The sequence below is a fragment of the Scatophagus argus genome, chromosome 8 (assembly GCF_020382885.2).
Source record: "Scatophagus argus isolate fScaArg1 chromosome 8, fScaArg1.pri, whole genome shotgun sequence".
Taxonomy (NCBI): Eukaryota; Metazoa; Chordata; class Actinopteri; family Scatophagidae; genus Scatophagus; species Scatophagus argus.
The window spans coordinates 9,591,087-9,614,434 of NC_058500.1; the positions used below are offsets into that span (position 1 = coordinate 9,591,087).

Here is a 23,348-nt window from a genome sequence, read left to right on the forward strand (position 1 = left end):
ATATTAATGTCTATGTATATAGAATACAGTGTAATGGGCTGGCATCACAATACTTTTGTCTATATAATGTATATCAACTTCATTTTTTCCCACTTTTTAATTCAGTGATAATTCATAAGAAAACTGTATTTTATGCATATTTTTACTGTATTATTTTTTGTGCCAGAGAAGAGCAAAATGAATATAATAGCATAATAGAGATAAAGCAGTAGATGACGGCCTATCTATTAATAAATTGCGAGATATTCACAATTCTGTGGAAAGTGTCAGCATTGAGAAAAGAAACAAAGCCGTGGACAGGCCGGAAAAGTAGAGCATGTACAAAATATTGACATTGAAAAAAGCAGCTTACAACCAAGATAATCAAGCTTTTGTAGGCTCACTATTTTAACATCAGGGTTCCTGGCTACTAGTGTTCCAGGTTCTCTAATTTTAGAAAGGCTTTTTACATGCGCTTGTGGCCATATTACATGACTGCAAATGTATTTCTAGTAATGATACACAGAATAAATACACAGACTGACCCATAAGATGCTGCATACCATATGTTTCTAAGGTTTGTTAAGTTTAACAAAACCAATGTGGTGCGCTTTCTGTTTTGTAGTTGCAACTACTACTACTAGTACTACATTTTCACTGTAAAGGGCATCGCCTCATACACTTCTCCACCGCTATCCACACATAAACTCTACCCATAGTTCTGAACCACATACTCCCTAGTTGGTCACAGACAGGTTTTATGATTCATTTTCTTTCAAGAAGGATCAGAAAAACAAAAAAAGGTATAGGAGAGTTTAATGTGACACTGTAAGGTGCTTGAGTCTTAAATTATCATGACTTTCAGTCATCAAGCTGGCAGAGCATGGCCACACCGCGCTTGACCCAGTGCTGAGGGCTTCTGCCCGTGGGCAACATCATGGAAATGACAAAATTTGTAGAGTGGCCTGTGGTAGAGAGGGTGCCCTTTCTCTCACTGGTCTTGTAGAGAGGGCAGACAAACAGCTTCTGAGGCTGATCAATGTTCTTCTTTTGAGCTGCATGGGAGTCAAGGAGGTAAACAAACAGAGAAAATAGGAGGCAGAGAGACAGGAAAACAAATGTTTATAGTAATGTGTTTGAAATAGACAACTGAAAACATAAAAGTCACACATTTCTTTTTCTTTTCACATATGTGGTAGTATGGTAATACTTACTGGGTTTTATCCAGATGATGGGCATCAAGTCAAACAGGACTTCGGGATGCTGCTCAGTCAGAACTCCACTGATGACAGGCACACAAACAATAGTTAAATTTATTAAGTCTCCATACCCTTCGCCATGATATATGACATTTTTCTACAAAATAACTCAACAAGTATCAACATTTACCCTTCTTTGTCCCATCGAGCTCCATCCAGAAACAACCCATTAATGTAGACACCATCCTCAGGCCACGAGTCTGACTCATCAATAGGAAGAACCTGTCAGAGCAAAATTATGAAAACAGAACCACAGGTCAGTATACCCTTTGGACTATGAGAAGATATTTGAGGTGGGGACAGGGAGATTACAAAATGTGTGTCTTTTGACCTGAAAATCAAAGCCTAGCAGGTCAATGGGAACATGATATTTCCTGGCATAGTTCTGCATAGCCCCAGTTAGGAAGGCTTGGGTGAAGAAGAAGCCAGACAGCCAAAACACGTTGGGTTTACTTGTGTCGTACCAATCCTACAGGCACACAAACAAAAAATGAAATTATAAGCGTAATAGCAAACTCAACAAAGTTCTCATATAATCATTGTCCTTTTTCCTGTTCATAAAAATGATATTTATTAAGAAGTCACACCTGCAAAAACTGGAGCCTTGAGAGAAAGTCTGTAATGTAGCTGCCCAAAGGCTTAAGGCTAGGATATGAGCACTTGGCCCATTTCTCTGGCACTTTGCCCACTATCAGACTGCCTGCAACTGCCTCCAGCTCTGCATCCATCACCACCAAACCCTTGATGGCCTTCAGCAGGTTCTGTAGACTCACACGGATTGTACTACACAGCCTGAGAAAGAAAGAGAGCAAAAACAGTAGTTCAGTCATACAAAACAGGTTATGATGTGCTGTATGTCAGTTTTGCTTTGAGCTCTTTTGTCCATACGTGTTATAGCGCTCCATTTCTTGGACAAGCACAGTGTTCATACTCTCCTCGTAGAGCACTGGGAACTTCAAGAGAGCTGCTTCTGTGTCAAAATTAGCTGGAAGCTAGAGGGAATAACCAAGTCCACTGGTTAAAAATACACAGTTGCTGTCCAGATAATCAAAGTAAGTAAACACCAACAGAAACTGGCACTTTGCTGAAAAGCTACACCTTCACTGGTGCCATTTGTATGTCCTTCCAAAAAAATTCAACCCAATGTTTGAAAAATGTGCTTAGTGCCACATCTCCCCTCAGAGCTACAGTAACATTAATTAAGGGTGCTTTATAACTAAAGCTTGAGTTTCTCCACCCGCAAAAAGGAGCCACCAGGATTATTTCTTATCCAAGTGGCTTTCTGCAGTGTGTGTGTGTAACAGCTGTTTTTGTTTTTCTTCAGATGCTGGCTTGAAGTGTGCAAGTAGGCGAGGTATAAATACTGGGATAATAAATCACAAATCCTTCCTAGTAAGTGTTGGAAAAGTACAAGTAAAAATTTGACCTAATTGTGGCGCTACATTAAAAAGTTAAGAGATCACCAAAGTTATTACAAATGATCCTCAGGGGACACGCATATTTGTAATCCATCCAGTAGCTGCTGAGACATTTCACTCAAAACAACAAACGTCTTGCACGATGCTAGAGTGCAGAGGCCTTATAGTCGTTAGAATTCATTGTCTACAAACTATGAATGAATGTCTGTATTAAGGTTTGTGCCAATTCATCAAGCAGATGTTGAGCTATTTCACAGGCAAACCATCTAATAACTGATGAACCGACTGATTGCCATCCTTAGCGCCTCGCTAGGATGACAAAAAATTGTGAAATCAAGAAGTAGTTTGATTAGTTCATACCTTAGTAAGGATGTCATTTGCTATGTCGTACAATGTGCTGTCACTTCCGGAGCTTGCTCCTCCCTTAGCTCCTCCACCCTGGGTAAGTAGCAATGACTCAAACAGCAGTTTTGTCTGCTGGAGATCTTTAGAAATGTCTACATTTTCATGCATCCCAAACACCTCTGGATGCTGGCGAAATGGGAGCTCCTAGAACACAATGCAGATATTGTAAGTTAGCAGGAAGTCATTGTACTGGAAAAAAAGATGCATATTCATGCTTTTAATGTACATTATCTTAAGTGGCCTTACCTTAATAAATTCAATGTAGTCCTCATAAGTAGATTTAGGTGGGGCGTAGTACTCTCCACTAGGTGAGAAAGGGTAACGAGGTTTTTCTATGACGTCTTTGTTGTAGAAGTCAGCCAAGATAGTCATCAGGAGCCGCCTGTCCCAGTCGTCAGTCACACGGCCACCATAGTTGCACTCTCCAGTCAGGTAAGTTATAGCCTCGAAGGGCACCTCATCATATTCGTTTACAAAGAGCTAAAGAGGAAAACATGTTAAATACATTTTACATTCTTGTGATGTGGAAACCTGGACACCCTGAAAGAATACCTGTAGTTGCCTGATGCTGATGCGTAGGTCAGACTCATTGAAACCATAGGGAATATTCCACCCAAGTGGACCAAACTTCTTCCTCTCCTGAACAAGAGCATGGAAGAAGCACAGTCCATACAGGAGCTTCTCCCAGATCTAGTGGAGCAATCCAAGAGTCAGAAACTATCCCTCATATAATAGGCCTCTCACATTAATTGGCTTCCCTCAAACTCACCAGCTCTTTATTGGGGCAGTTATTGAAAAAGTCTGGGTCAGAAACAGGATCTGACAAGTAAGACTGTAGCAGGTTGAGTCGTAGTCCCGTAGGAGGCTCGTTTGTCATTTTCACTCCATTCTGCAGGATAGTAACTGGAAACTGATACCAGAAATAATAGCTCACATAATCAGACTAATGCTGTGTCTTGCGTTTTAAAGTTGGTAATTTATACACATGCCAACTGAAATGCACTGAGCTTTACCTTGGGTGAAGGGTAGCTTGTGAGCCAAAGACGAAAGTCTGGGTGGCATGTTGTTGGACTGAAGTCCTCACAGATTTTCTCTAGGGTTGACATCCAAGAAACAGCCAGATGACAATTCTGCAAACACACCCAAGTCCCATCCTGCATGGCTGTGGATATCATTTTAGCAGCAATGGGTCCCTGGCCCTGCCCCAGAGAGATGGACTGGAATTTGGCACCACCCATGTTCTTGTCAGTGGCAAACTTGAGTAAACCTGTGGAGGGATGTTATTTTTAACGATTTCCAGGGGTGGCATCACATGGGACCTTGACAGTCAACCACTGGCACTGTAGGGACTTACTAGCCATGGGATCAGCTCCTGGAGACAATACAAACACGAGTGGGATTGTTGAGTTCGAGTCCACGTAGCTCTTACTCAGGTCAAAGGGAGGCGGCTGGACAAATGTCTTTCCCAGTTTGCTGGTCACATATTTAGTCACAGCTGGCACTATCTTATCTGGCCTGAGACAGCGAACAACAATCATCTTCTGCAGCTCATTGAGTCTTTCACACCATGGAGTGGGCAGAGGAGTGTTGCACGGCTCCTTGCTGTCATAAATAGGCTTGAAGTCTCCTGGGCTTTTGAGAAAAGCCTCCCTGTGGAATAAATAATGCTTAATGCCATTAGTCAAAATGAATTTAGAATGAGAAATATAATAAATCTAAATATAATAATATAGGAAGTAAAATAAAATCATGTTTGGTTAGGTAAGTGGTGCTTTTTTACTTCATTCCTTGCAAGCCAGACAATTCACTTGCTCTACAGATCTCATCCCAACTCTTGTCCTGTAACCAGCTGGGGTCAGGGTTAGCAGTGGTGTTCTGCAGACCCACTCCTCCAGTCAGCAAGAACATGAAGTCAGAGTAGTCAATTTCCTCTTTTGCTCTGAATGGAAAAAGAAAAGATAGCATAAAATAATATTCATATCAAACAACTTAATATGAGCCTGCGGTTAAATGCTGAAATCAAATTCTAACAATCTAATTCATCCACCAGTAGCTGTAACACATACAGGAGTAGATTGCAGCAGAGGAGGAAGGAAAAGAGGAGTTTGTCCCTCTCAAACAGAGAACGGCAGACGTTACAGTACAGGTTATAAGTGAAGTGATCAATCAGGTTTCGAAGCCTCCTTTCCAGGATCTTGGACTTGTTACTGATAAATAAAAGAGAAAACATCAGAAATTTCAGATGATCACAGACCAGCTCCTTACACAAAGCTATGCTAAAAGTTCATGTTGGACTTTCAATTTCAAATCGAGTAAAGGTCTCAGTCTCTTGTCATTACTTTGTCCCACTTCAGTCAGATATGCTTTGAGTACAACCAAATACATTCATATTATCTACAATAGTTATTTATGATATTATAGCACAAACTACATATTTCCTGTATGTACACAACAGCTCCACAACATCAGGAATGATTTACTGTAATAATCACCCTCTTTGTCAAATGTGTCATTCCTGTGTGACATTCAGGCTTGTGTTTATGCATTACCTCTCTTGGGACACTGGAAAGTACACTTCACGAGCATCACTCACCTGTCTTGAATAGAGTTAATGTAGAGGTTGACAAACCAGCTGAGAGAGTACTGGTACATTGGGTCTATGTTTGTCAGATCAGCAATGCTGAAGAACAGGATGGAGGAGTGCTTGGCAATGGCTCTATAACCCTCTCTAGACTCTGCTATCTTGATCTCCGTCTTCTCTGCAATCTAGGACATATTTAAACAGTAGGAACTTAGATTACCATTTATCAGACTATTCACAATCCAGGTTTCATTTTCAACAGAGAACATTTAATTATCATTAAGTCACTGTGCATTGTCTGCACCTGCTGTTTCTTGGTAATCTCATTGGACATGATCTTTGCAGAGTCTAGAATCTGAATGGCACTCTCATCTTCCAGGATATTTCCCTCTGAGGACTGCAATGTTTCCAGGATCTTGTTCTCAATTTCCTTTAGCTGCTTCTTATTGGCAGCTGACTGCAGGATCAGTGCATTCCTTTCCTCTTCCAGTTCTGGCCTATAGAGCAGACACATCAGAAACAACTCTCTAAAGATGTGATAGGAAGTATTTTATTGGTATACCAACATGATCATCTTATGAGTGCTACCTCTCCTTGGCAACCACAATCCCCAGCAGCTGGTCCTCCAAGCCCTCTGGGGTGATCATGAAATTGAGCAGTGACACCTTGGTGGCAAGTTCTGGTAGGTAGTGAGGGTTCCTCAGTTTAGTGGTGATGTAGAAACGGAAATCACTGGAGTACTCAATCACACTCTCCCCCAGCTTGATGCAATCCACACCACCTAGGAGAAACAAAAAATGACTAAACTTTCACAGTTTTACTTTTAAACACTAGACTGCCGTCTTGGCAGCAATCTCACATTCAAAGCACCTTGTTTAAAAGTTTGTTTGAGCAGCAGCGGTTCCAGTGAGGGGTCCAGCTCTCCTCCAACATTTTCCAGCAGCAATGGTGTTCCAAACTGAATACAGTTTTCCAAAGTCCTCATATAGTCCCCATCTGTTAGTTTGATTACACTCAAGTTGTTGTCTTTCTCTGAATTCTTCACCCACTTGTTGGCCTGACCCTGAGGGTCAATCATCAAGGGCCTACCAGAGCACAGACATTATATGAGATGAAGGTCGAGGTCCACTCCTGCCTACAATTTTTTTCACATTCAACCATAATCTTCAGTAGTGAGTAGTGAGATATTTAACTTTAAAACATTTCAGCAATACAGACTCACCATCTACGTGAATTACTGACAATGACACCATTATCGATAGAGAAAGAGTCACTGGGAAGGCCTGCAATGTTCCAAGCCCTGATCTTAATGGGATCTCCCAGTGTCTTACTGAGAGAGAAGTCATCTGATGATGGAATGTTCTTAGACTACAAATATGAAGGAAGTCAAGTTAATAAGTAATTAAATATTCATGAATAAAAGAAAGTTACAATAAATAAATAACAGTAAGACTGTTACTTGGCAGAGTTTTGTCCATGACTTGGTGCAGTCCTGTCTGAAGCCAGCAGTGAAGGCCCCCAGGTAAGCAATTACACCAGCAGAGATGAGAACATCGCCAGTCAGATTGTCATATGTGTTCTGCAGGTCATCTGCTGCCTTAGACCATCTAAAAACAGAAATTAATTCAGTTGGTGGCATAACGTAATGATCTTATTTGCTAATGAACAATTTATGTGCCAACCTGGTCTTCTCTCCGCCCAAACCACCAATGAGTTTCTCAGCCCTCTCCAACTTCCTGGCACACAAATCCACCTGGAATTCCAGCTGAGCCTTTTCCTCTGTCTTTTCTTTGAAAGTTTTCTGAAGGGCAGCCAAACGGTTTTCAACCTCCTTTAGCTCAGCTCTCTTCTGGTCCAGCAAGCCCATAGTAGCAGCCAAGGATTCCTGGGCCTCTGCGAGATTGGCCTTCTTAGGAGCCACAACCTAAAACCAAAAAGAGTGGTTAAGATAAAAGAAGCATGCTTGCATGCAATATCATGTGAAGCCAATAGAAAAAAATCATGTAAAGTCAGAAACACTGCACCTTTGCCACCCTGTCATACACCTCCATTGCTTTGATCCATTTGCACAGGCCCTCCGCAGCAGAGGAAGCCTTTGCTACTATACTGGGGTCAAAGTCAGGATTAGTCATGTACTCACTACGGATTTTTTGCATCACAGGGACCTGCAGGGAGGGGAAAAAAGAGTTAATAACAGTAAAGTACAAGGGAGAAAGTGAAATAATTACCGTAATTCAGAGACTCACAGGAATATTGTCCTTGTCATATTCTTTAAGATCTCGTAAAAAGTTCATATCACCCAGTAGCTTCTTGCTCGGACCCCAGTAGTCAAAAACCTGGGCAATAAAGAAAACATGTATTTCATGTATTACTATGAGTTGTAATGTTAAAATAATTTTGTTATGATGAGCTTTGCCAGAGGCTAAAAAGTAACAAGGAAACAACTGTGATTTATTGACAAGATATTCTTGGCTCAGTCTAACCTTTTTCCCAGTCCCAGCTGGGTCCGCTATCTTATCCGGCTTTATCTCCTTCATCACACACACAGCTGACATCACAAGCTTCACCCCTGAAGGAGGGTTTTTCATCGACTTCACAATTGTGACATCAGAGGGCTGAAAAGAAGCAGGAAGCTCATCTTACTCAGCTGTCTAAACTGCGATGGTCCAAGTAGCTAAACTTGGTACAACGAAGCAGTGCAGTTGAAGGGTACTCACCTTCAAAGTATCCAAGGCTGAGAGAGCTGCCTCCAGGGCAGGGATGGCCTCAGCCAAGTCACTTTCACACTCATTTTTCAGAGCCTGAGCCTCATTGGCTTTAATAGTCGCTGCCTCCTCATCAACACGTACAATTTTACTTTTGGCTTCCACCTCATTAGACTCCACTTCAATCACCTGAAATTCATCACATTGTTACATACATTATGTTTACGTATACACTGGCAAATACACTCTTATGTTGACCAAAAGGCATAATGAAATCGTGTAATGTATTCACCTTCATCATTTTGGTATTATCGATCTTTGCCTGTTCCAATTTGGGCTGCAGGTCTACAAGTTCCTTCTTCATCTCACCAACCTGCAGAGCAACACTGGTAAATGTCTCATACAAGGAACATTTCATATTAAAAAAAGAGTAGACCAGAAAAAAATACAATTCTGCTAGAAATGTTGCTACATATACCTGAGATTCAGCAAAGGCGAGTTTGTCCAGACCGTTGGTATACCTCTGTTTTGCTTTCATTACGGTGTCTCTTTTCTGAGTGAGTAGCAGACGGAAAGCTGCAATCAGCTCCAGGTAGGATGTGGGTGTCACATAATTATGGCGACCTAGCTCAGAGAGGAATCTGCGATAAAAACAACAGTGTAATTAATTGTAAATGTAATTTACCTTTGAATATGTTAGTTTTTTAATAACCACATGTCGCACCTTTGTGAGAGCTGTTTAGCAGAGGTATGGAATGTTTTGCAGATGGGTATGACCTCCTGCCTCTCATTTTGACTCATCTCCAGTGACTCCAGGAAAGAGTTGGCTACTCGCTCCAGAGCCTCCTCTGGCCATGGCTGTCAGGGCAGAGTGGAAAAAGGATAGGAACAGAGACAAGTCTATTAGCTAAACTATGCCCCCATTTCTTCCTTGCCTTTCTTTTGATGTTATCTCTGGTACAGGTTGCACACATGATGAACATCATGTCTTCAGTCGTCAGAGATAAAAACAGAGACAGATTTTCTGTCTGAAACGTGGAGTATATTTTCCTATTCCACACACCTAATGTCAATACAGTACCTGGAACCAGTCAATAGTACAGCAGTTGATAAGAGATGGAAATTGGCGTAGACGATTACGAAAGGCATCTCCAATAGGACTGAAGGCCACAACAACGTGCAGGTTTTCTCTACAGCGTGCCACAAAGAAAGCAAACAGAGTCAAAGGGCTCAACTCCAAATTCTTATTACCAGCCTGGGCAATGGGACGTAACGTCTGAAGAAAAAAGAGAGGCAGTAATAGTAACATTAGACATAAATGTATATGGCCTTTAGATAAGCTATAGTCAACTTGTTGTGATGGCCTACCTCCAGAATCTCTTGCTTCTCATCTATGGCAAACAGATTGGGTACCTCCCCTGTGTTCAATACACTGTCCACGTCTTCCAGAAAAGCTTCATCTTTTATCTGAGCATCAGTTAGCAAGAACACCATCTTCTGACCTTTGACCCCAGCATTTTTTAGCAGCATCTAAAGAATAAGGGAAAGCAGGGATACGGAATATTGTCAAAATCATTCTGTCAACTGTTTGAAAGTGCAAAAAAAACCCTATGGTGTGACAAAAACTATATGTAATGCATTCAAATAACAGGGTCAAAAAGTTTGTTTTAAACCTTGAGGTCATCTCTCCACTCATTCATGCCATAGCTCTTAGAGATCTCAGGCTGGAACAAGGTCATGTGGGCCATGGATGTTGCCAGACGGGTGATGGACTGGCGTCCACTGCCTCCCACTCCCACGAGTAGAGCATTACCTCCTGGCTGCTTCAGCACACGGCTGATGCGGGACAGGTGCTCCAGAACATAGCTGCACAACGCAGACGCGTTTTTCTCAGTTAATAAAGTTTCCACACAAACTGAGATTTTAACATTTATTTTCATCCTTCCTTCTTACTTACCCGAACATGACGAGGTTCATGCGATTCTTATGCATCTGGTTGTATTCATCAAGACCTGATTCCGCCACCCGAGAAAAGCTTTCCATCGAGGAAACTTCAGCATACAAGCGCTCATCACCCTCCAGGTCAGGGTTCATGTAGTCACCAAAGAGAAGATTCCGCATATCTTCCTCAACCAGCTGAAAATTTATGGCACAAATTACAACACATAGATCTTCTGATGTGATTTGTATGTATGTATTTTGCATTAGTACAGCACAAATTATTACAGAGGTATCATTTTCTAGTACGACATATGTCCAAAAAAATAGATTAAATCTTATTTAGATCCTGGGCAGCAAGGAGTCACATGTGGTAAAGTGTCTCCTCTTCTTTCTTGCATTTACAAACATACTGTAAAACATAATAATAAAAGCACATGACATTGCAGCAAAAACAAACGAATCTCAACTTACTTTAGTGCCTTGTTTCAGATGATCAAACACCTTTTCAAAAGACTCTTTGAAATGATTTTTGAGGATATCGTTCATCAACTGGTAGAGCCATGCTCGATCTTTATCATCCACCAGACGGTCATAGTAGACGCGGAAGACCTCATGGACAAACATGCGGATCATAGTGTGTTTGTTCTCCAGAGACTCCTTCTTTAGCAGCAGGCAGCCTTGGATAACACGTGAGAAGTCCCGCAGGTTGAAGGTGTAGTGAGACTTGGCTGGAGTTGGAAGCAGGTTCTTCATGGCTTTCTTATACACCTTTGGAAATTAAAAGCATACAATCAAAGAATTATAGCATTGGAGAAAACAGGATATGGTGGATAAGATCCTTTTACACACAAAAAAACAAAGCTGTCAGTGTCGTTTGAACAGTTCATGTGATTTCACTGTTTGGGGAACTCACTTCCAGTGTTGCTGTCACTATTTGGTTTCCAACAGTGAAATATTCAGGTGGGAATTCATTGTTTTTCAGGTAGAAGGCCACCACGCTGGAGAAGATGCGAACCATGGTGTCGTCACTGAAAGCATTAATGCTGAAAATGTTGAAGTGCCGCAAAAAGCGGGAAGTCACAGCATTCCTCCCGCCACCAGGGGGGCCCATAGCTGAGATGAGCTGAAGGTCAACAAGAGTGATCCTGGAGGTATCCTTCAGGTCATACCTGCCAGGGCAAGAGAGGTAACATTTTGTTTACAGAACAATACTTAAGGTTCTTCTATGCAGTAAATTTTGTCATCTTTCTTTACTATCCTTCTCTTGTTCTTATATGGAATTTGAATCTGATAGGAGATGGTTCATACCAGTTTCCATGGTCTATAAACTGTCGAAGAAGCTCAACAGGAGGCTGTGCTCCAAACTGTTCAAGTGCAGGCATGTTCATATCATCTACAAAGATGACACACTTCTTTCCCATGGGAGGCCCAAACACGCCCTTCCTTCTCTTATCTAACCTGGACATGATGATATTCTGGGAGATGTAATAAATGCAGAATATATTATTTAAAATTAAAATAATAACAACTGTTTGTTTAGAATTAGATTTATTGCATCTAATAGCATCTTCCTACCAATCCTACCAATCCAAAAATTTCTGTAAGTACACACTACCATCCAGGCTTCCTACATACTGACCTGTGTTTGGTTGGCGCTAGTCCGAGCTGAAAAATTGATAAAGAAAGGTAGGTAGCAGTCTTTGTCCAGATTATTCATCAATGTCTCCTTCACATACACTGACTTTCCAGTGCCAGTAGGACCAACAAACAGGAGAGGCCTAAGCAGAAAAACAGATGCAAAACTTTGAATAAAAACAACAACAAAAAACTTATATATGTATATATAATATATATATATATATTGTCCAGTGTCACATCCAATGTCAGATCAAATGACAGATAAGTAAATTCAGGATAAAGTAGAATAACAATATATATAATATATATACAATAATAATGCACTTTCAGTATGTATCAGTGACACTGGAATACTGACACTCCGTAGCTGATGCCGAGATCCATGAGGTAGGTGTAGCGAACTGTGTCTATGGTGGGAACAATGATCTCCTGAACTTTGGTGTTTTTGTTCCCCAGGTTCACATTCTTGATGGCATCATTCCAGTGAATCCAACGACCTTTTCCTTTAAACTGTGTAAGACATTACAATGTGATTTACTGATTTAAACAAAAGTTGGACAACTCTGATTAATGTAACTACCCAGTACCTCAAAGAAATAGTCATACACCAGGCCTCTTTCATCCATTGGACACTCCCATTTTCCCACAGCGGCAGGAATAGGATGTTCATCTGACTTTCCTGACACAGTCACCCTGAAAAATTCACTGAACTTTTCTCTGCTCTCTGCATCACAGCTGCCACCCACAGACCACACCAGGGAGAAGGCAAAAGCTCCCTGCAATTATAAAGGATGAGAAGGGAGGTGGCATACAAAATAATTCTAATTCAACTGAAATGGAAAGTGCAAATACAAACATTTGTATGGGGGTACAAATGTTTGCAAGATGTTTTGAATAAAAACATTAAAAATGATTAAAGATTCAGTTTTTCACCATGATCCAGGTGCGAACATTTTTATCCCCAGGATCCTCCTTTACAGGATCAGTGAGCAGCATCTCAAACAGTCGACACAAGGACACCACGGTATTACTGTTGCTAGTGGAAACAACTTCCTGTAAACAAGATCATAAATTTCTGTATCTGTATTTTAAACATAAATAAAACTTAACTAAAATTCTAAACACTCTACAGATCTTTGTGTTTGGATTGTTCTGGGGACTGGGGTCACTTACTCTGCAGTGTTTGCGCAGCATTCTGAGGGCAGGCGGTACGAGCCAATGAAAGAGCTCCAGCACCAGAGAACGACTCTCTGGGCCCCGAAGTGTATCAGGAAGAGTGTTCATCCAGGAAATCACTAAGGGATCCCAGCCCAACTGAGCTGGTTCCATAAAGATCATACCACATCGACTGACTGTGGCAGGCTGCAGTAGGAGAAGATAACATTTTTACAACATCAAAATACATCCTGCCAATCAAGCTGGATTCCCCTAATTGAAAATCAATTAATTGCAATCAGGCATACTGCTGAATTATTGAAGTTTCATTAGAGCAAAATGGTGACTATTCAGCAAATAAACTAACGACTGTTATATTTTGAGATAGGATAATCCAATAAATAATTAAATTCACCGAAGCCTGTGATAGGTCCATTGCTTCAAAAATCAGGCTCATCTGACTTGACATCTGGATGATCTCGCCACTCATCAGGCATAGCTGTGGAGGAAGATGCAAAAAAAACTTCCTCAAGTGTGTGAAAAAGAAAAAAGGATGTACAAATATCAAACGTTTTTACTGTGTATTATGTACCTTTTTGTTGTCATCGAGCACAGTGTTCATGCTCTCAATCCACAGTGTATCGATGGGTCCATCAAACACAACCCATTTACGGTCTGGTGTGTCAGACGACGCAAACTCTCGAAATGTCTTGGCCACAATCCCATCAGTCCACTAATAATGAAGAAAAACACAAAGTCAATAGACTAAGAGGAAGAAAGGACCACCTGTTGTCCCTGGGTCATCATCAGCACTATGAATACACAGATTTTATGTTTATCTGTGATACACGATAAATACAAGGTGATCCAAGGCACAGGTCTACCTCATGGGAAACTAGGTCAAACTGTCCAAAGAGCTGTCCCATGGTTATGGACTTTGGGTTCAATGCCCTGAAGATGACCTTCTCTTCGTCACCATACCCTCTCTCATTCATGAGTGTTAGCGTGTCAGCTAGAACATGTAGCACTTTGGTCTTCCCGGCAAAAGGCTCTCCCACCAACATGAACCTGATCCAAAGATATTATGCAAAATCATATTTCACATATTCCCTTCAAGACATGTCCAATTTGTGTGAAATACTGTAGAACCGAAAACATGCGAAACAGGATATTATAACATGGAATTAGTATAATTAAAATGCAACACACCCATGCCTGACTATCATCATCTCATATGTCTGGATCATCTTCTGCAAGAAGACTTGTGTTGGCTGTACATTGTGATTCTTACAGCATTCTTCAGCAGCCTCCAGAAACAGCTGCCAAAAATGGGATAAAAACACAAATCATACATATACATGACACTAATGAATAGAACTACTGAAGAAGAAATAAGTAATGGCATCAACATATCTGACCTGATAGTCCGCCTCAGGAAGGGAGATGCCCGGGAACAAATCGCTAGTGATTCCATTAAACAATGGAATGTCATGGGAGAGAAACTTGGGCTCATTAACATCTTTGATGGACCTCAGGAGCTAGGCGTTATGACATGTCAAAAAAGCGAAAGGTTAAAAAACTGCAAATCAATTAACCAACTTAAAAAGTTCACATCAAGGACAAGACAGTATGTGTTCAGCAAATGCATTGTTTCGGCATAAATACCAGTATGTCCTCGTTCTCATCAGGATACTTGAGCTTGAGGTTTCCTGCAGCCACAAGTACAGCTTTGACGGCCCTCATGCCATAATCATAATGGAATTGGGAGGAGAGCTGCTCTGAACAGAGCCGGTAGGTCATCACAATCTTTACTGACAGTGGTTTGGCATTGAGGAAGCCATATGAATACAGGGAGATCTCTGCTATCAGTGCATAGTTGGGGACCATCATGGCCACTGTTCGGAACAACACCTGCACAGAGAAAAGAGATAAAGTTTTACTGTCGCTGTCGCACTGCATTACTGCAAATGTTGGGCAGTCACAAATTATTCCTAGTATATATTAGATTACAGGGCTGTACAAACAACATAGTGCATCACAATGTATAATATAATGTTGCTAAACCAGCTGGAATGATTTGAAAATCTGGGATCAAATAACACATTAATGTCATCCATAACACCGAGTTAAGGGAGTAACAGGCAATATTTTAACTGATATTTTAGAGACCTTGAGGTTGTCTGGGAGTTCTGAGCGTCCTGCATAACCAGGGTTCATTGTGATGGACACAAAGCAGTTGGGATTAAGTTTCAGCATGGTCCCTTCGAAGTCAAAGTATTCCAGCTTTTGCTCAATTGCCCTTTGGATGCAGAGGACTTGCTGGGCCACTACAGACAGCACCTCCAGCTCAATGCGGTTGAATTCATCAAAGCATGCCCACGCACCAGAAGAAGCCAGACCTTTAAAAAACTAGGAGAGATTTTTGCACTTAAACTATATAGCATCAGAATTAAAATTAATATATATTAATATAATTAATATAAATCCAAAAATTCAAGCTGGTATTACTTTTCCCATAGCAAGGTAATCCAGTCCATCAGAACAGTTGAACACCACACACTGCACAGCCAGAGCTTTGGCAAGATCTTTGGTGGTTTCGGTCTTTCCTGTTCCAGCTGGACCTTCAGGCGCGCCACCCAAATTCAGGTAGAATGCCCCGATCTAAAATACAGGGGGAGATTTGCAAATTAATACTAAAATATCTGACTACCCAGAATTATTGCAATAAAGAAATGACAATGATATTTAAGTAGACTAGTAGTCAGAAATTTACCAGGGTTCTGTAGCATCTGTCTGTCAGTGGAGTGATGACCAGACGTGGTGAGTTCCCTAAGTACTCATAGGCGTACTTAACATCACAGTTGATTATACGAACACGAACATTGTCATTGCTCCAGTAGTAACGAAGTTGTGCTAGCCACTGGAAGTCTGTTTCATTTGATACACCTGTTAAAAATGGACAGTGGTTATTCAAGCATTTTTTTCCTGGTGCTGTTTCTAAACTGAGACATAGTTCTGTTTGAATCCACTCTTCATTCTGTTATTACTGAGAAAGGTACCTTTCTCAATAAGCTCCATGACCACATCCCTGGCGTGGACGTCAATTGTAACCAGTGCTCCCAAAGAGATCCGTGTTTGTTTGGCGAGTTTCCCTCTCACCATCTCCACAATGTCATTCAGTTGATCCTGGAGTTTCTGGTAGTAGTTTTTTAAACCCTACAAAGAACAAAAAAACAATTCTTATTAGTTTTTTTCCCCCCAATATAATACTGCTTACTGCAATATTACAGCACTATTATTAAAATGGATTTAACTTTTTCAATTTATAGGTGAATGGAATTTTGACTTAAACTAGAAATCTACACGACTTCATTTTCTTACATCCAGAAAAACACTAAACACTATTTTTATTGATTACACTGTAATAAATTAGGAAGCAAAAGAAAAGGAAAAGAAAAAAAAAACCCAAAACCTACATCAGCTCCTGCTCTGATGGCTTCATGAACCTCCAACGTCCAGAAAATCTGTGAGGTACAAAGCACCACCTGCCCAGGCCACTCCTTGACCCACTGGCTCCGTGCAGTCTCAGCATAAGCCTGTCAGTACAATGTCATATTTATGTTCATGCATAAGAGGAACCTCAGATTGTCCAGAAGCACAGGATTGAAGAATACAGTATGAACAAATTGCAATACTGTATGGTGTAAAAAATAAACCTATAGAAAACAGTGATCTTACCACCCTGGACCGGGCTACTACATCTCTGACACTGCGAAGCATCACATCCTCCACCTGCACCAGCCACTTCTCCACAGCTCCTTTGGCTTCAGATGTAGAGATGTGCTGGATTAACTCAACACGCTCACCCTCACTACTATACATGGCCTGGGCAAGAACAGTATGCAATTTAATAAAAGTTCTTCAACCATGGTGTCATGTAACAACAGCCAGCAGTATGTGTGACTATCTTGCCTGGATATCCAGATTTGGCAGGAAGTCAAGTTTGGAAATACCCTCAAAGCACTTCTTCAGATGCGGCTGCACCAGCAGTGGGTCCTTGGTCTCAGACAGAATCTCCAGCATTTCATCATTGGACAAGAAAAAGAACCTAGCAGCGGCATTGGAATCAGGTATCAAGTATTAAATTTGCGACATTAAGAAAGAATTGGATAAAAGAAATACAGCAACATCTTTTTGCTTACCGTGGAAAAATGAGACGCTTCTTCTCCAGATACGCATTTAGTCCTTTCATAATGCTCTCCAGAAGATTGTTAGAATCCTGCAGTTTCCCTAGCAAACCAGGCAGCGAGGTTGCTGGCAAAATCTATGATTCCAAATCAGCAGTTTAAACAAAGAGATCTTTAAGATTGAATTTTTTCATAATGATTTGTTCACCATAACTTTTTTTTTTTTTTGAAGAACTACCTTAGGGTCCTTAACGCAATGCCTCATGACTTCTTTCCAGTTTTTGTCAACAGTTTGGAAAAGTCGTCCTTCTTCCGGAATCTGCTGCATGATGTCTTGCGAAGAGAAGATGGGCTCCAGATAAAGCCACTGGGCCTGTACCTTCAGCCATTCATCTATGGTTTCCTGGATATGAAGAAGACGCTCCTCCCATTGCTGAGGTCACATAACAAACAGTTAAATCTCTGCAGAACTGGATATAGGCAATGTTAAAACTTACATACACCCACCAGGTATAACTCCCATAAAAATTGTGCATTTCTTATCATTAGGCTAAAAAAAACCCCAAAACTCTTTCAGTCTTTTAACAAACCTTAATATCATGTTCAAAGGGTTTAATGAATGGTGAGCCCCTCATAGTCTGAGTCTTCACAATTTGGTCATCTAGCATTGTCTGAATCTCATCCAAGGCAGTCAAGATGGAAACTCCAGTCTCCCTGTAAGGTTGATGGTGGAAAGAAATACCATCCCAAACGTGTACCATGGTTTGCATCGCCTTCTCCAGGGAAAACTCCTGTAGAGACATATGGTAGAGCTTTATAGCATTCAGCAGAATAATGTAATATAAGGTCATATCTTGTTAAAAGCTGTAGAGGCAAATCCAGAATTTCAGGCATACTCACTTTACTAGCAGCAGCGCTGATAGAGTCAAACTCTTCCAGATAAGGAGCCAGGTTTTGTTTGAGAAGTTTGCGTAGTGTAGTACCAGATTCAGGAATGAGATCATATCCTACTATCTGTGACATCTGGTCCCAGTGACGAGCTCTGATGCCTGGATTACACAAGATGGACACTAGAGGGATATGGTCCTGTGGGCACAAATGCATTCAAAGTAATGGTTTACCATTAACCATTAACCAAGTACTACAAGACTTCATTAATGAGCCTCTTTGTTATAACAGTTACATACACTACCTTGAACTCGTTGATCTGCTCCATTACAGAGGAGCACAAAAGTATTGTGGGGCTTTCCTGCTTCCTTGGGTCATCCTCACTAGGTCGTCGCCTTCTGCTCCCGGCAATCTTCTCCATCTCATGTGCAGCCTTATTCTGCTTCTGTTGGAAAAACTTCAGCATCTTGAAGATCTCCCTAAAGAACTCATCCACTTTTACCTCCATACTCTCACCATCTAGGTCCTGGAAGGAACCATCCATCCATCTATTTACAATGAAGATAAAAGGTTATCAGGTGAAATGTTTTAGTTTAAGTGTAGCACATATCAAACTGAAATCAAACCTGTTTTCTGTGCGTTGCCACTTCAGTACAAGTCCAAACAGCCTCTGATACGTGTCAGTACTGTCTTTGATGACCTCAACTTCTGGATAACATGTTTGGTCCCATTTGTAAAAGGCCTCCTCTTTGTTAATGAAGACAATCTCCTCCTCAGCCTCCCAGAGAAGCTTCTGAACCGTTCTGACATCCGTTACATACTGTCCAAAAAGTGATGACAAGACACTTATTTTCCATTTGATTTGATGTGATAAAATTGCTAGAAATCCACACAAAAATTATGCTTTATGGTACTTTTGTAAAATTCTGATCGCTACTTACATTGTATAGACACTAACAAGGAATTTAACAGCATACTTGAAGATGCTTATACAATTTAAGGTTCAGGTTTTGGTGTTTGACATTTTGTAAAAAGTATGTCGTCCCTTCCTACAGAGAGTTACAAGAGAAGACAGCTACCGTTCAGCTAACCTGCCTCTGTCCGAAGATGAAAAAACTCCAGCAACCAGCACCTCTAAAGGTCACCAGATAACATGTTACATCTCGTTTGCTTAACTTTTACAAAAAGTTAAGTATAAAAACAAAACTTTTTGGCTTTAATAGTCCTCCTTTAATAGTTCTTGGGCACCGTCGTACAGAGCAAGGCTAGCTGTTTCCATCGTTACATTCTTTATGCTAAGTTAACTAGCTGCTGAATGTAACTTCATGTTATATAGACAAATATGAGAGCGGTATTGATCTTCTTCTATATGCTTCAAAACAATTGCTTAAATGTTACCTGAAAGTGCTAATTACACTGTACCTGCTGCATCATGTCCAGCTCAGAGCAATGTGGGAACTCTTCAATCCTGCGTCCCAGCTTTTCCAGTTGTATCATTAATCTCTCTCTTTTAGCAAGCAGTTTCTGTTCCCCTTTCTGCTTGGCCTTCTGAATCACCTGAGGAATGAAAATGATCTGTCCAGAATCAGCTCATCCTTAAAAAAATATATGATGTTGTTAGCAGATACAAGAGTGTTACCTCATCACTGAGCATAAAGACATGGAGGATTTTCTGTGGCCAGAGGAAGACAGCTGAATTCAGTTCCAGATCCTCTGGCTCAAAGATGTGGATATCCAAGAGGTACATCAGTCTACAGTAGGCTTCCTGTCAGAAGACAGTGTGGTAGCAAATTGTGTTAGAATTGATATAAGATCACTGAAATTATTATGCTTACGTATAAGAGAGAACCTGGAGAACAAATCATCATATGCACCTTTATTTTGTCATGAAGTTCAACAATGCCCTTTGTCTTCATGAAATCAATGTAATCGATGATCTGAGCCATGTCCTCTGTATTCTCTGGTACTTTCAGAGCATTCTTTCTGATGTTTTCAAATTCAGAGCAGATCCTATGACCAAACACAAAAAGAAATGTGACAAAAATATTAGCATTTCAAATACAAGGGAGAAATTCTGCTGAACAACGGTACATGAAGTGACTCACTGTAGATTTTGCTCACGGTGGCTGGTGATCAGTTTCTTCAGAAGTATTTCACCATAGTTTTTAGCTTTATTGGCCAGCCCCTGTTTCAGCTCCTCACAGTCCAGATGGACCATTGCGAAGTGGGCTTTTGCTGGGAGACTGACAATCGCCTTTGAAAGAACATGAAACTCCTCCACTTGCTTTAAGAGATTACACATTGACAGACAGTCATCAGAAAAACTGACAACCATGCAAGAATGGCTGTATAACATATACATATACATTAAACTTTGTTACTTTGGTGTACTCATCAAAAGAGTGCTCCTCCTCCATGAACTTCTCCACTCGAGCCTGCGCAGCTCCATTGACTAGCCAGTCATAGCTATCAACTGCAAAACAAAAAGGTAAAGTCAGAATAAATGGATATAAAATCAAGGAGGGATGATAGGAAATAAATGGATTATGGGACATCACCATAGCTCTGGAAATGTCTGTCGGGTTCCTCTAAATTCTTGCACACAGCAGTTTTTATAGTGACGTGAGCCCAAGCAAGTACATGATCAGCCACCTTGGCATCCACAAACGAGCACGTGGCTTGTGACAGCCATGACTGGACCGTCTGTACTTTCTGTGGATCAATGTGACAGGCAATTAACATGAAAAAGGTGCAACGAAGCGGTGACTGAAGTGGTCAATGAAGTGACTACTATACGTACGTAACCTCACCTGTAGTGAATTTGTGATGGTACCGAGAATCTCAAAAATAGCATCTTCCAGATCTTGTAGGGTTGGATAAATTTCCATTTTTTCATCATCAAATGTCAAGGCCATTCGAAAGACAGGCAAGCAGTGGTGATTGCTTGGATCAAACAGATTGACAAACTCCTCTACACTTGTCTGAAGCACTGATTTTAACTGTGAATTTACAACAGAAAAATGTTAATAAGACTTCATTTGTAATCGAGGGAAATATATACTAAAAAGGCTACAGTACCTATAATTTCATTAAAAAACATGCCATAATAAGTCAAGTAGTAGACTAGACAGACACTAGACAGTAAGTTATTTTCATTAATGAGTAAAATAACCTTTATTTAAATAATTTAAAATTGTTCTTCTCAAATCAAATTCCCCAGATGAAATCAGAATTATCTCACCTGACTGGAGATGAGGGTGGATGCACAGTTGTAGAAGGAGTCCAGTTTGTCCTCTTTAACTCCCTTCAGTGTTTCTTTACTTGTTAATAAATGGATGACTTTGGGAAACCAAGTATTCATGATGCGATCTTCTGTCCTCTTGCATTCTACAGCCATTTTGTTCTGCAGGCTCTTACAGTCCACAGGTCCTGATGCCCTTAAACAACAGAAGCAAAAAATTAAATCAAAAGGAATTTGACAAAATTGAAATGTCATAGCTGTGTGATATTTTAACATAGCATTCATTTCCTTTCCTCACCTGCATCCTGAAAGGTCAACCAGGACCAGTGGAGAAAATGTCTTGTAGCCCATATCCAAGATAGTTTGCATTACAGGATGAAGAACGTGCAAATTTGTTTTTATCATCTTGCGGCTTCTGATAAAGTTTTTATGCCAAGGTTGGGAGAAATCCAGAATTCTGCAAGAGATTAGAAATATATTTTAGGAAAGCCCATTAAAAATGATCAACAACTGTTTGGTTATTGTCCACAAATCATTTATGTAAATTAGGCACTTACTTTGGCTGGGTAGTTGTCTGTTTAGCTTCTTCTTTCTGTGGATTCTTTAGTACTGTATCCACTACAGGAGATGAATACCGTTATGGCATATGTGTTATACACACATGTACTCTACAAGCATATTTAGTACATACATAAATATATGCTGCACACAAATATTTGGCAATACCTGTGTGTTGGACAATCACATTGTGGAAGTCGTCTCTAACTTCCTTGAAAAGCTCCTCTTGAAGTTTATTAGTTTGAGGGCTCTCTGCAAGTTTAAGTGAGACTCGGGCATTGATAGAGTCCAACCACTGTTGCTGGACTGGAGCGAACGTACGGCTTTCAACACGCCGCTTTAGGAACATGTAGTTCATCTGCAAGTGGGATCAAAGTTAAATAGAGAAAAGCATTGCAAAACATACAAATATGGTTTAGTCTCTCTCTCCCAAAAGTGCATATTTAATGATAAAAAGAAAACTTACCCTACGTTTCCTTTCCTCACTAATCATCTGTAAAGCAGTGATTAAAACAGTAACACGACATTATATTGTGCAGTATGTGTAAATAAATGTGTTTTTAAAAAATGTGTGCACAAGTAGATAGATAACTGTCATACAGAAGGTGGAAACTGTGGCTCTGGAGACTGACTGTACACGGCTCCCCTCTCTGCGCTCTGTCTGTAAACCTCCATCGCTCTGGAAACCCTGGAATAATTCAGTGAACAACTTGTCACATTGCTGAAAACCCAAATGCCTGCATACTGATTAGCTGCCAAAGCTTGATACTGTGGCTATGGCTGACAAAAGAGCTGAGCCGAAAACATACAATATCCGGTGGAGTTGCTCTTGTTGCACTTTACTCCGTCTGTGCCTCAGAAATTTCTTATGAACCGGGATCTTCTTTGCGATATCCTCCTTTACTGCGGCGGTCAGTGCAGCGTTACCCAGTTGCTGCGTGCCTTTAATCGGCGGCAGGACTGGAAACTCTGACACCGACGTGGCTTTGAAAACTCCGGGAGGAGTAGCCATCTCTCCCGGCAAGCTGCTGAAAGTAAAGAACCAGAAGCGAAAAATAACTTACGTTAAGTTACAGCTCATAACTGGCTAGTTAGCCTAAAACTAGGCTAGTTATCTTGCTACAATTCCGCCGGAACCGAACAAGTCAATTGTTCGCCGTAGTTATCTAAAAGGTAAATTTAGTGAATAACGACAGGCTAGCGGAACGCACATTCAATATCTTCTCGCTTTAGTTAGTTAACTAATATCAACCATTGCTAACTTACTCAAACTAGTCTCATAAGGAACTTCTGACAAACTGCGTCGTTACCATGGAAACAGTAAACAGGGTAGGAAGCGAGACGATATTGTTTTCCAGGATAGCGAACGCATCACCTGCCCTACTCCAGTCTC

At 40.7% G+C, this 23,348-nt stretch overlaps 1 protein-coding gene across 5 annotated transcripts; it reads right to left on the minus strand.

Annotated features, from left to right (window-relative positions):
- Positions 1 to 827: 827 nt before the first annotated feature.
- Positions 828 to 23,336, minus strand: dnah12 (dynein, axonemal, heavy chain 12). Of its 5 annotated transcripts, none has more exons than XM_046395804.1 (74): positions 23,222 to 23,336; positions 22,765 to 22,983; positions 22,556 to 22,643; positions 22,422 to 22,448; positions 22,124 to 22,313; positions 21,955 to 22,015; positions 21,696 to 21,854; positions 21,398 to 21,593; positions 20,967 to 21,155; positions 20,715 to 20,868; positions 20,538 to 20,629; positions 20,262 to 20,440; positions 20,031 to 20,166; positions 19,796 to 19,921; positions 19,579 to 19,713; positions 18,783 to 18,976; positions 18,461 to 18,704; positions 18,169 to 18,354; positions 17,859 to 18,059; positions 17,507 to 17,701; positions 17,284 to 17,405; positions 17,054 to 17,189; positions 16,820 to 16,966; positions 16,558 to 16,677; positions 16,141 to 16,297; positions 15,855 to 16,027; positions 15,590 to 15,742; positions 15,251 to 15,490; positions 14,747 to 14,992; positions 14,500 to 14,619; positions 14,291 to 14,400; positions 13,966 to 14,149; positions 13,674 to 13,814; positions 13,497 to 13,580; positions 13,100 to 13,288; positions 12,860 to 12,979; positions 12,514 to 12,702; positions 12,285 to 12,436; positions 11,928 to 12,066; positions 11,597 to 11,763; positions 11,202 to 11,457; positions 10,760 to 11,056; positions 10,305 to 10,483; positions 10,021 to 10,213; positions 9,716 to 9,877; positions 9,429 to 9,623; positions 9,072 to 9,205; positions 8,826 to 8,988; positions 8,640 to 8,720; positions 8,360 to 8,536; positions 8,126 to 8,257; positions 7,889 to 7,978; positions 7,667 to 7,807; positions 7,325 to 7,566; positions 7,102 to 7,249; positions 6,865 to 7,010; positions 6,513 to 6,727; positions 6,231 to 6,423; positions 5,947 to 6,139; positions 5,655 to 5,827; positions 5,128 to 5,268; positions 4,842 to 5,000; positions 4,416 to 4,711; positions 4,075 to 4,328; positions 3,831 to 3,971; positions 3,614 to 3,751; positions 3,308 to 3,541; positions 3,017 to 3,205; positions 2,127 to 2,230; positions 1,826 to 2,030; positions 1,570 to 1,707; positions 1,369 to 1,460; positions 1,194 to 1,261; positions 828 to 1,034 (listed from the first exon to the last, which is right to left on the minus strand). In XM_046395804.1, the coding sequence occupies exons 2-74, from the start codon at positions 22,965 to 22,967 to the stop codon at positions 841 to 843; spliced, it is 11,907 nt and encodes a 3,968-aa protein (XP_046251760.1). In that variant the 5' UTR covers positions 22,968 to 22,983; positions 23,222 to 23,336; the 3' UTR covers positions 828 to 840. The 5 variants fall into 5 exon arrangements, with proteins under 5 accessions (XP_046251760.1, XP_046251755.1, XP_046251756.1 ...); XM_046395799.1 differs by having other exon boundaries at positions 828 to 1,046; XM_046395800.1 differs by having other exon boundaries at positions 828 to 1,046; positions 22,765 to 22,980; positions 23,222 to 23,286.
- Positions 23,337 to 23,348: the final 12 nt, after the last annotated feature.

Excerpts from the sequence above, each read along its gene's own strand:
- dnah12 (XM_046395799.1), bottom strand. The coding sequence starts at position 22,967 with ATGGCTACTCCTCCCGGAGTTTTCAAAGCCACGTCGGTGTCAGAGTTT. Across the intron at positions 14,620-14,746 it reads ATGAGAACGAGGACATACTG|CTCCTGAGGTCCATCAAAGA; the intron begins GTATTTATGCCG and ends CATAACGCCTAG. Across the intron at positions 8,537-8,639 it reads ATAATACCAAAATGATGAAG|GTGATTGAAGTGGAGTCTAA; the intron begins GTGAATACATTA and ends GATGAATTTCAG.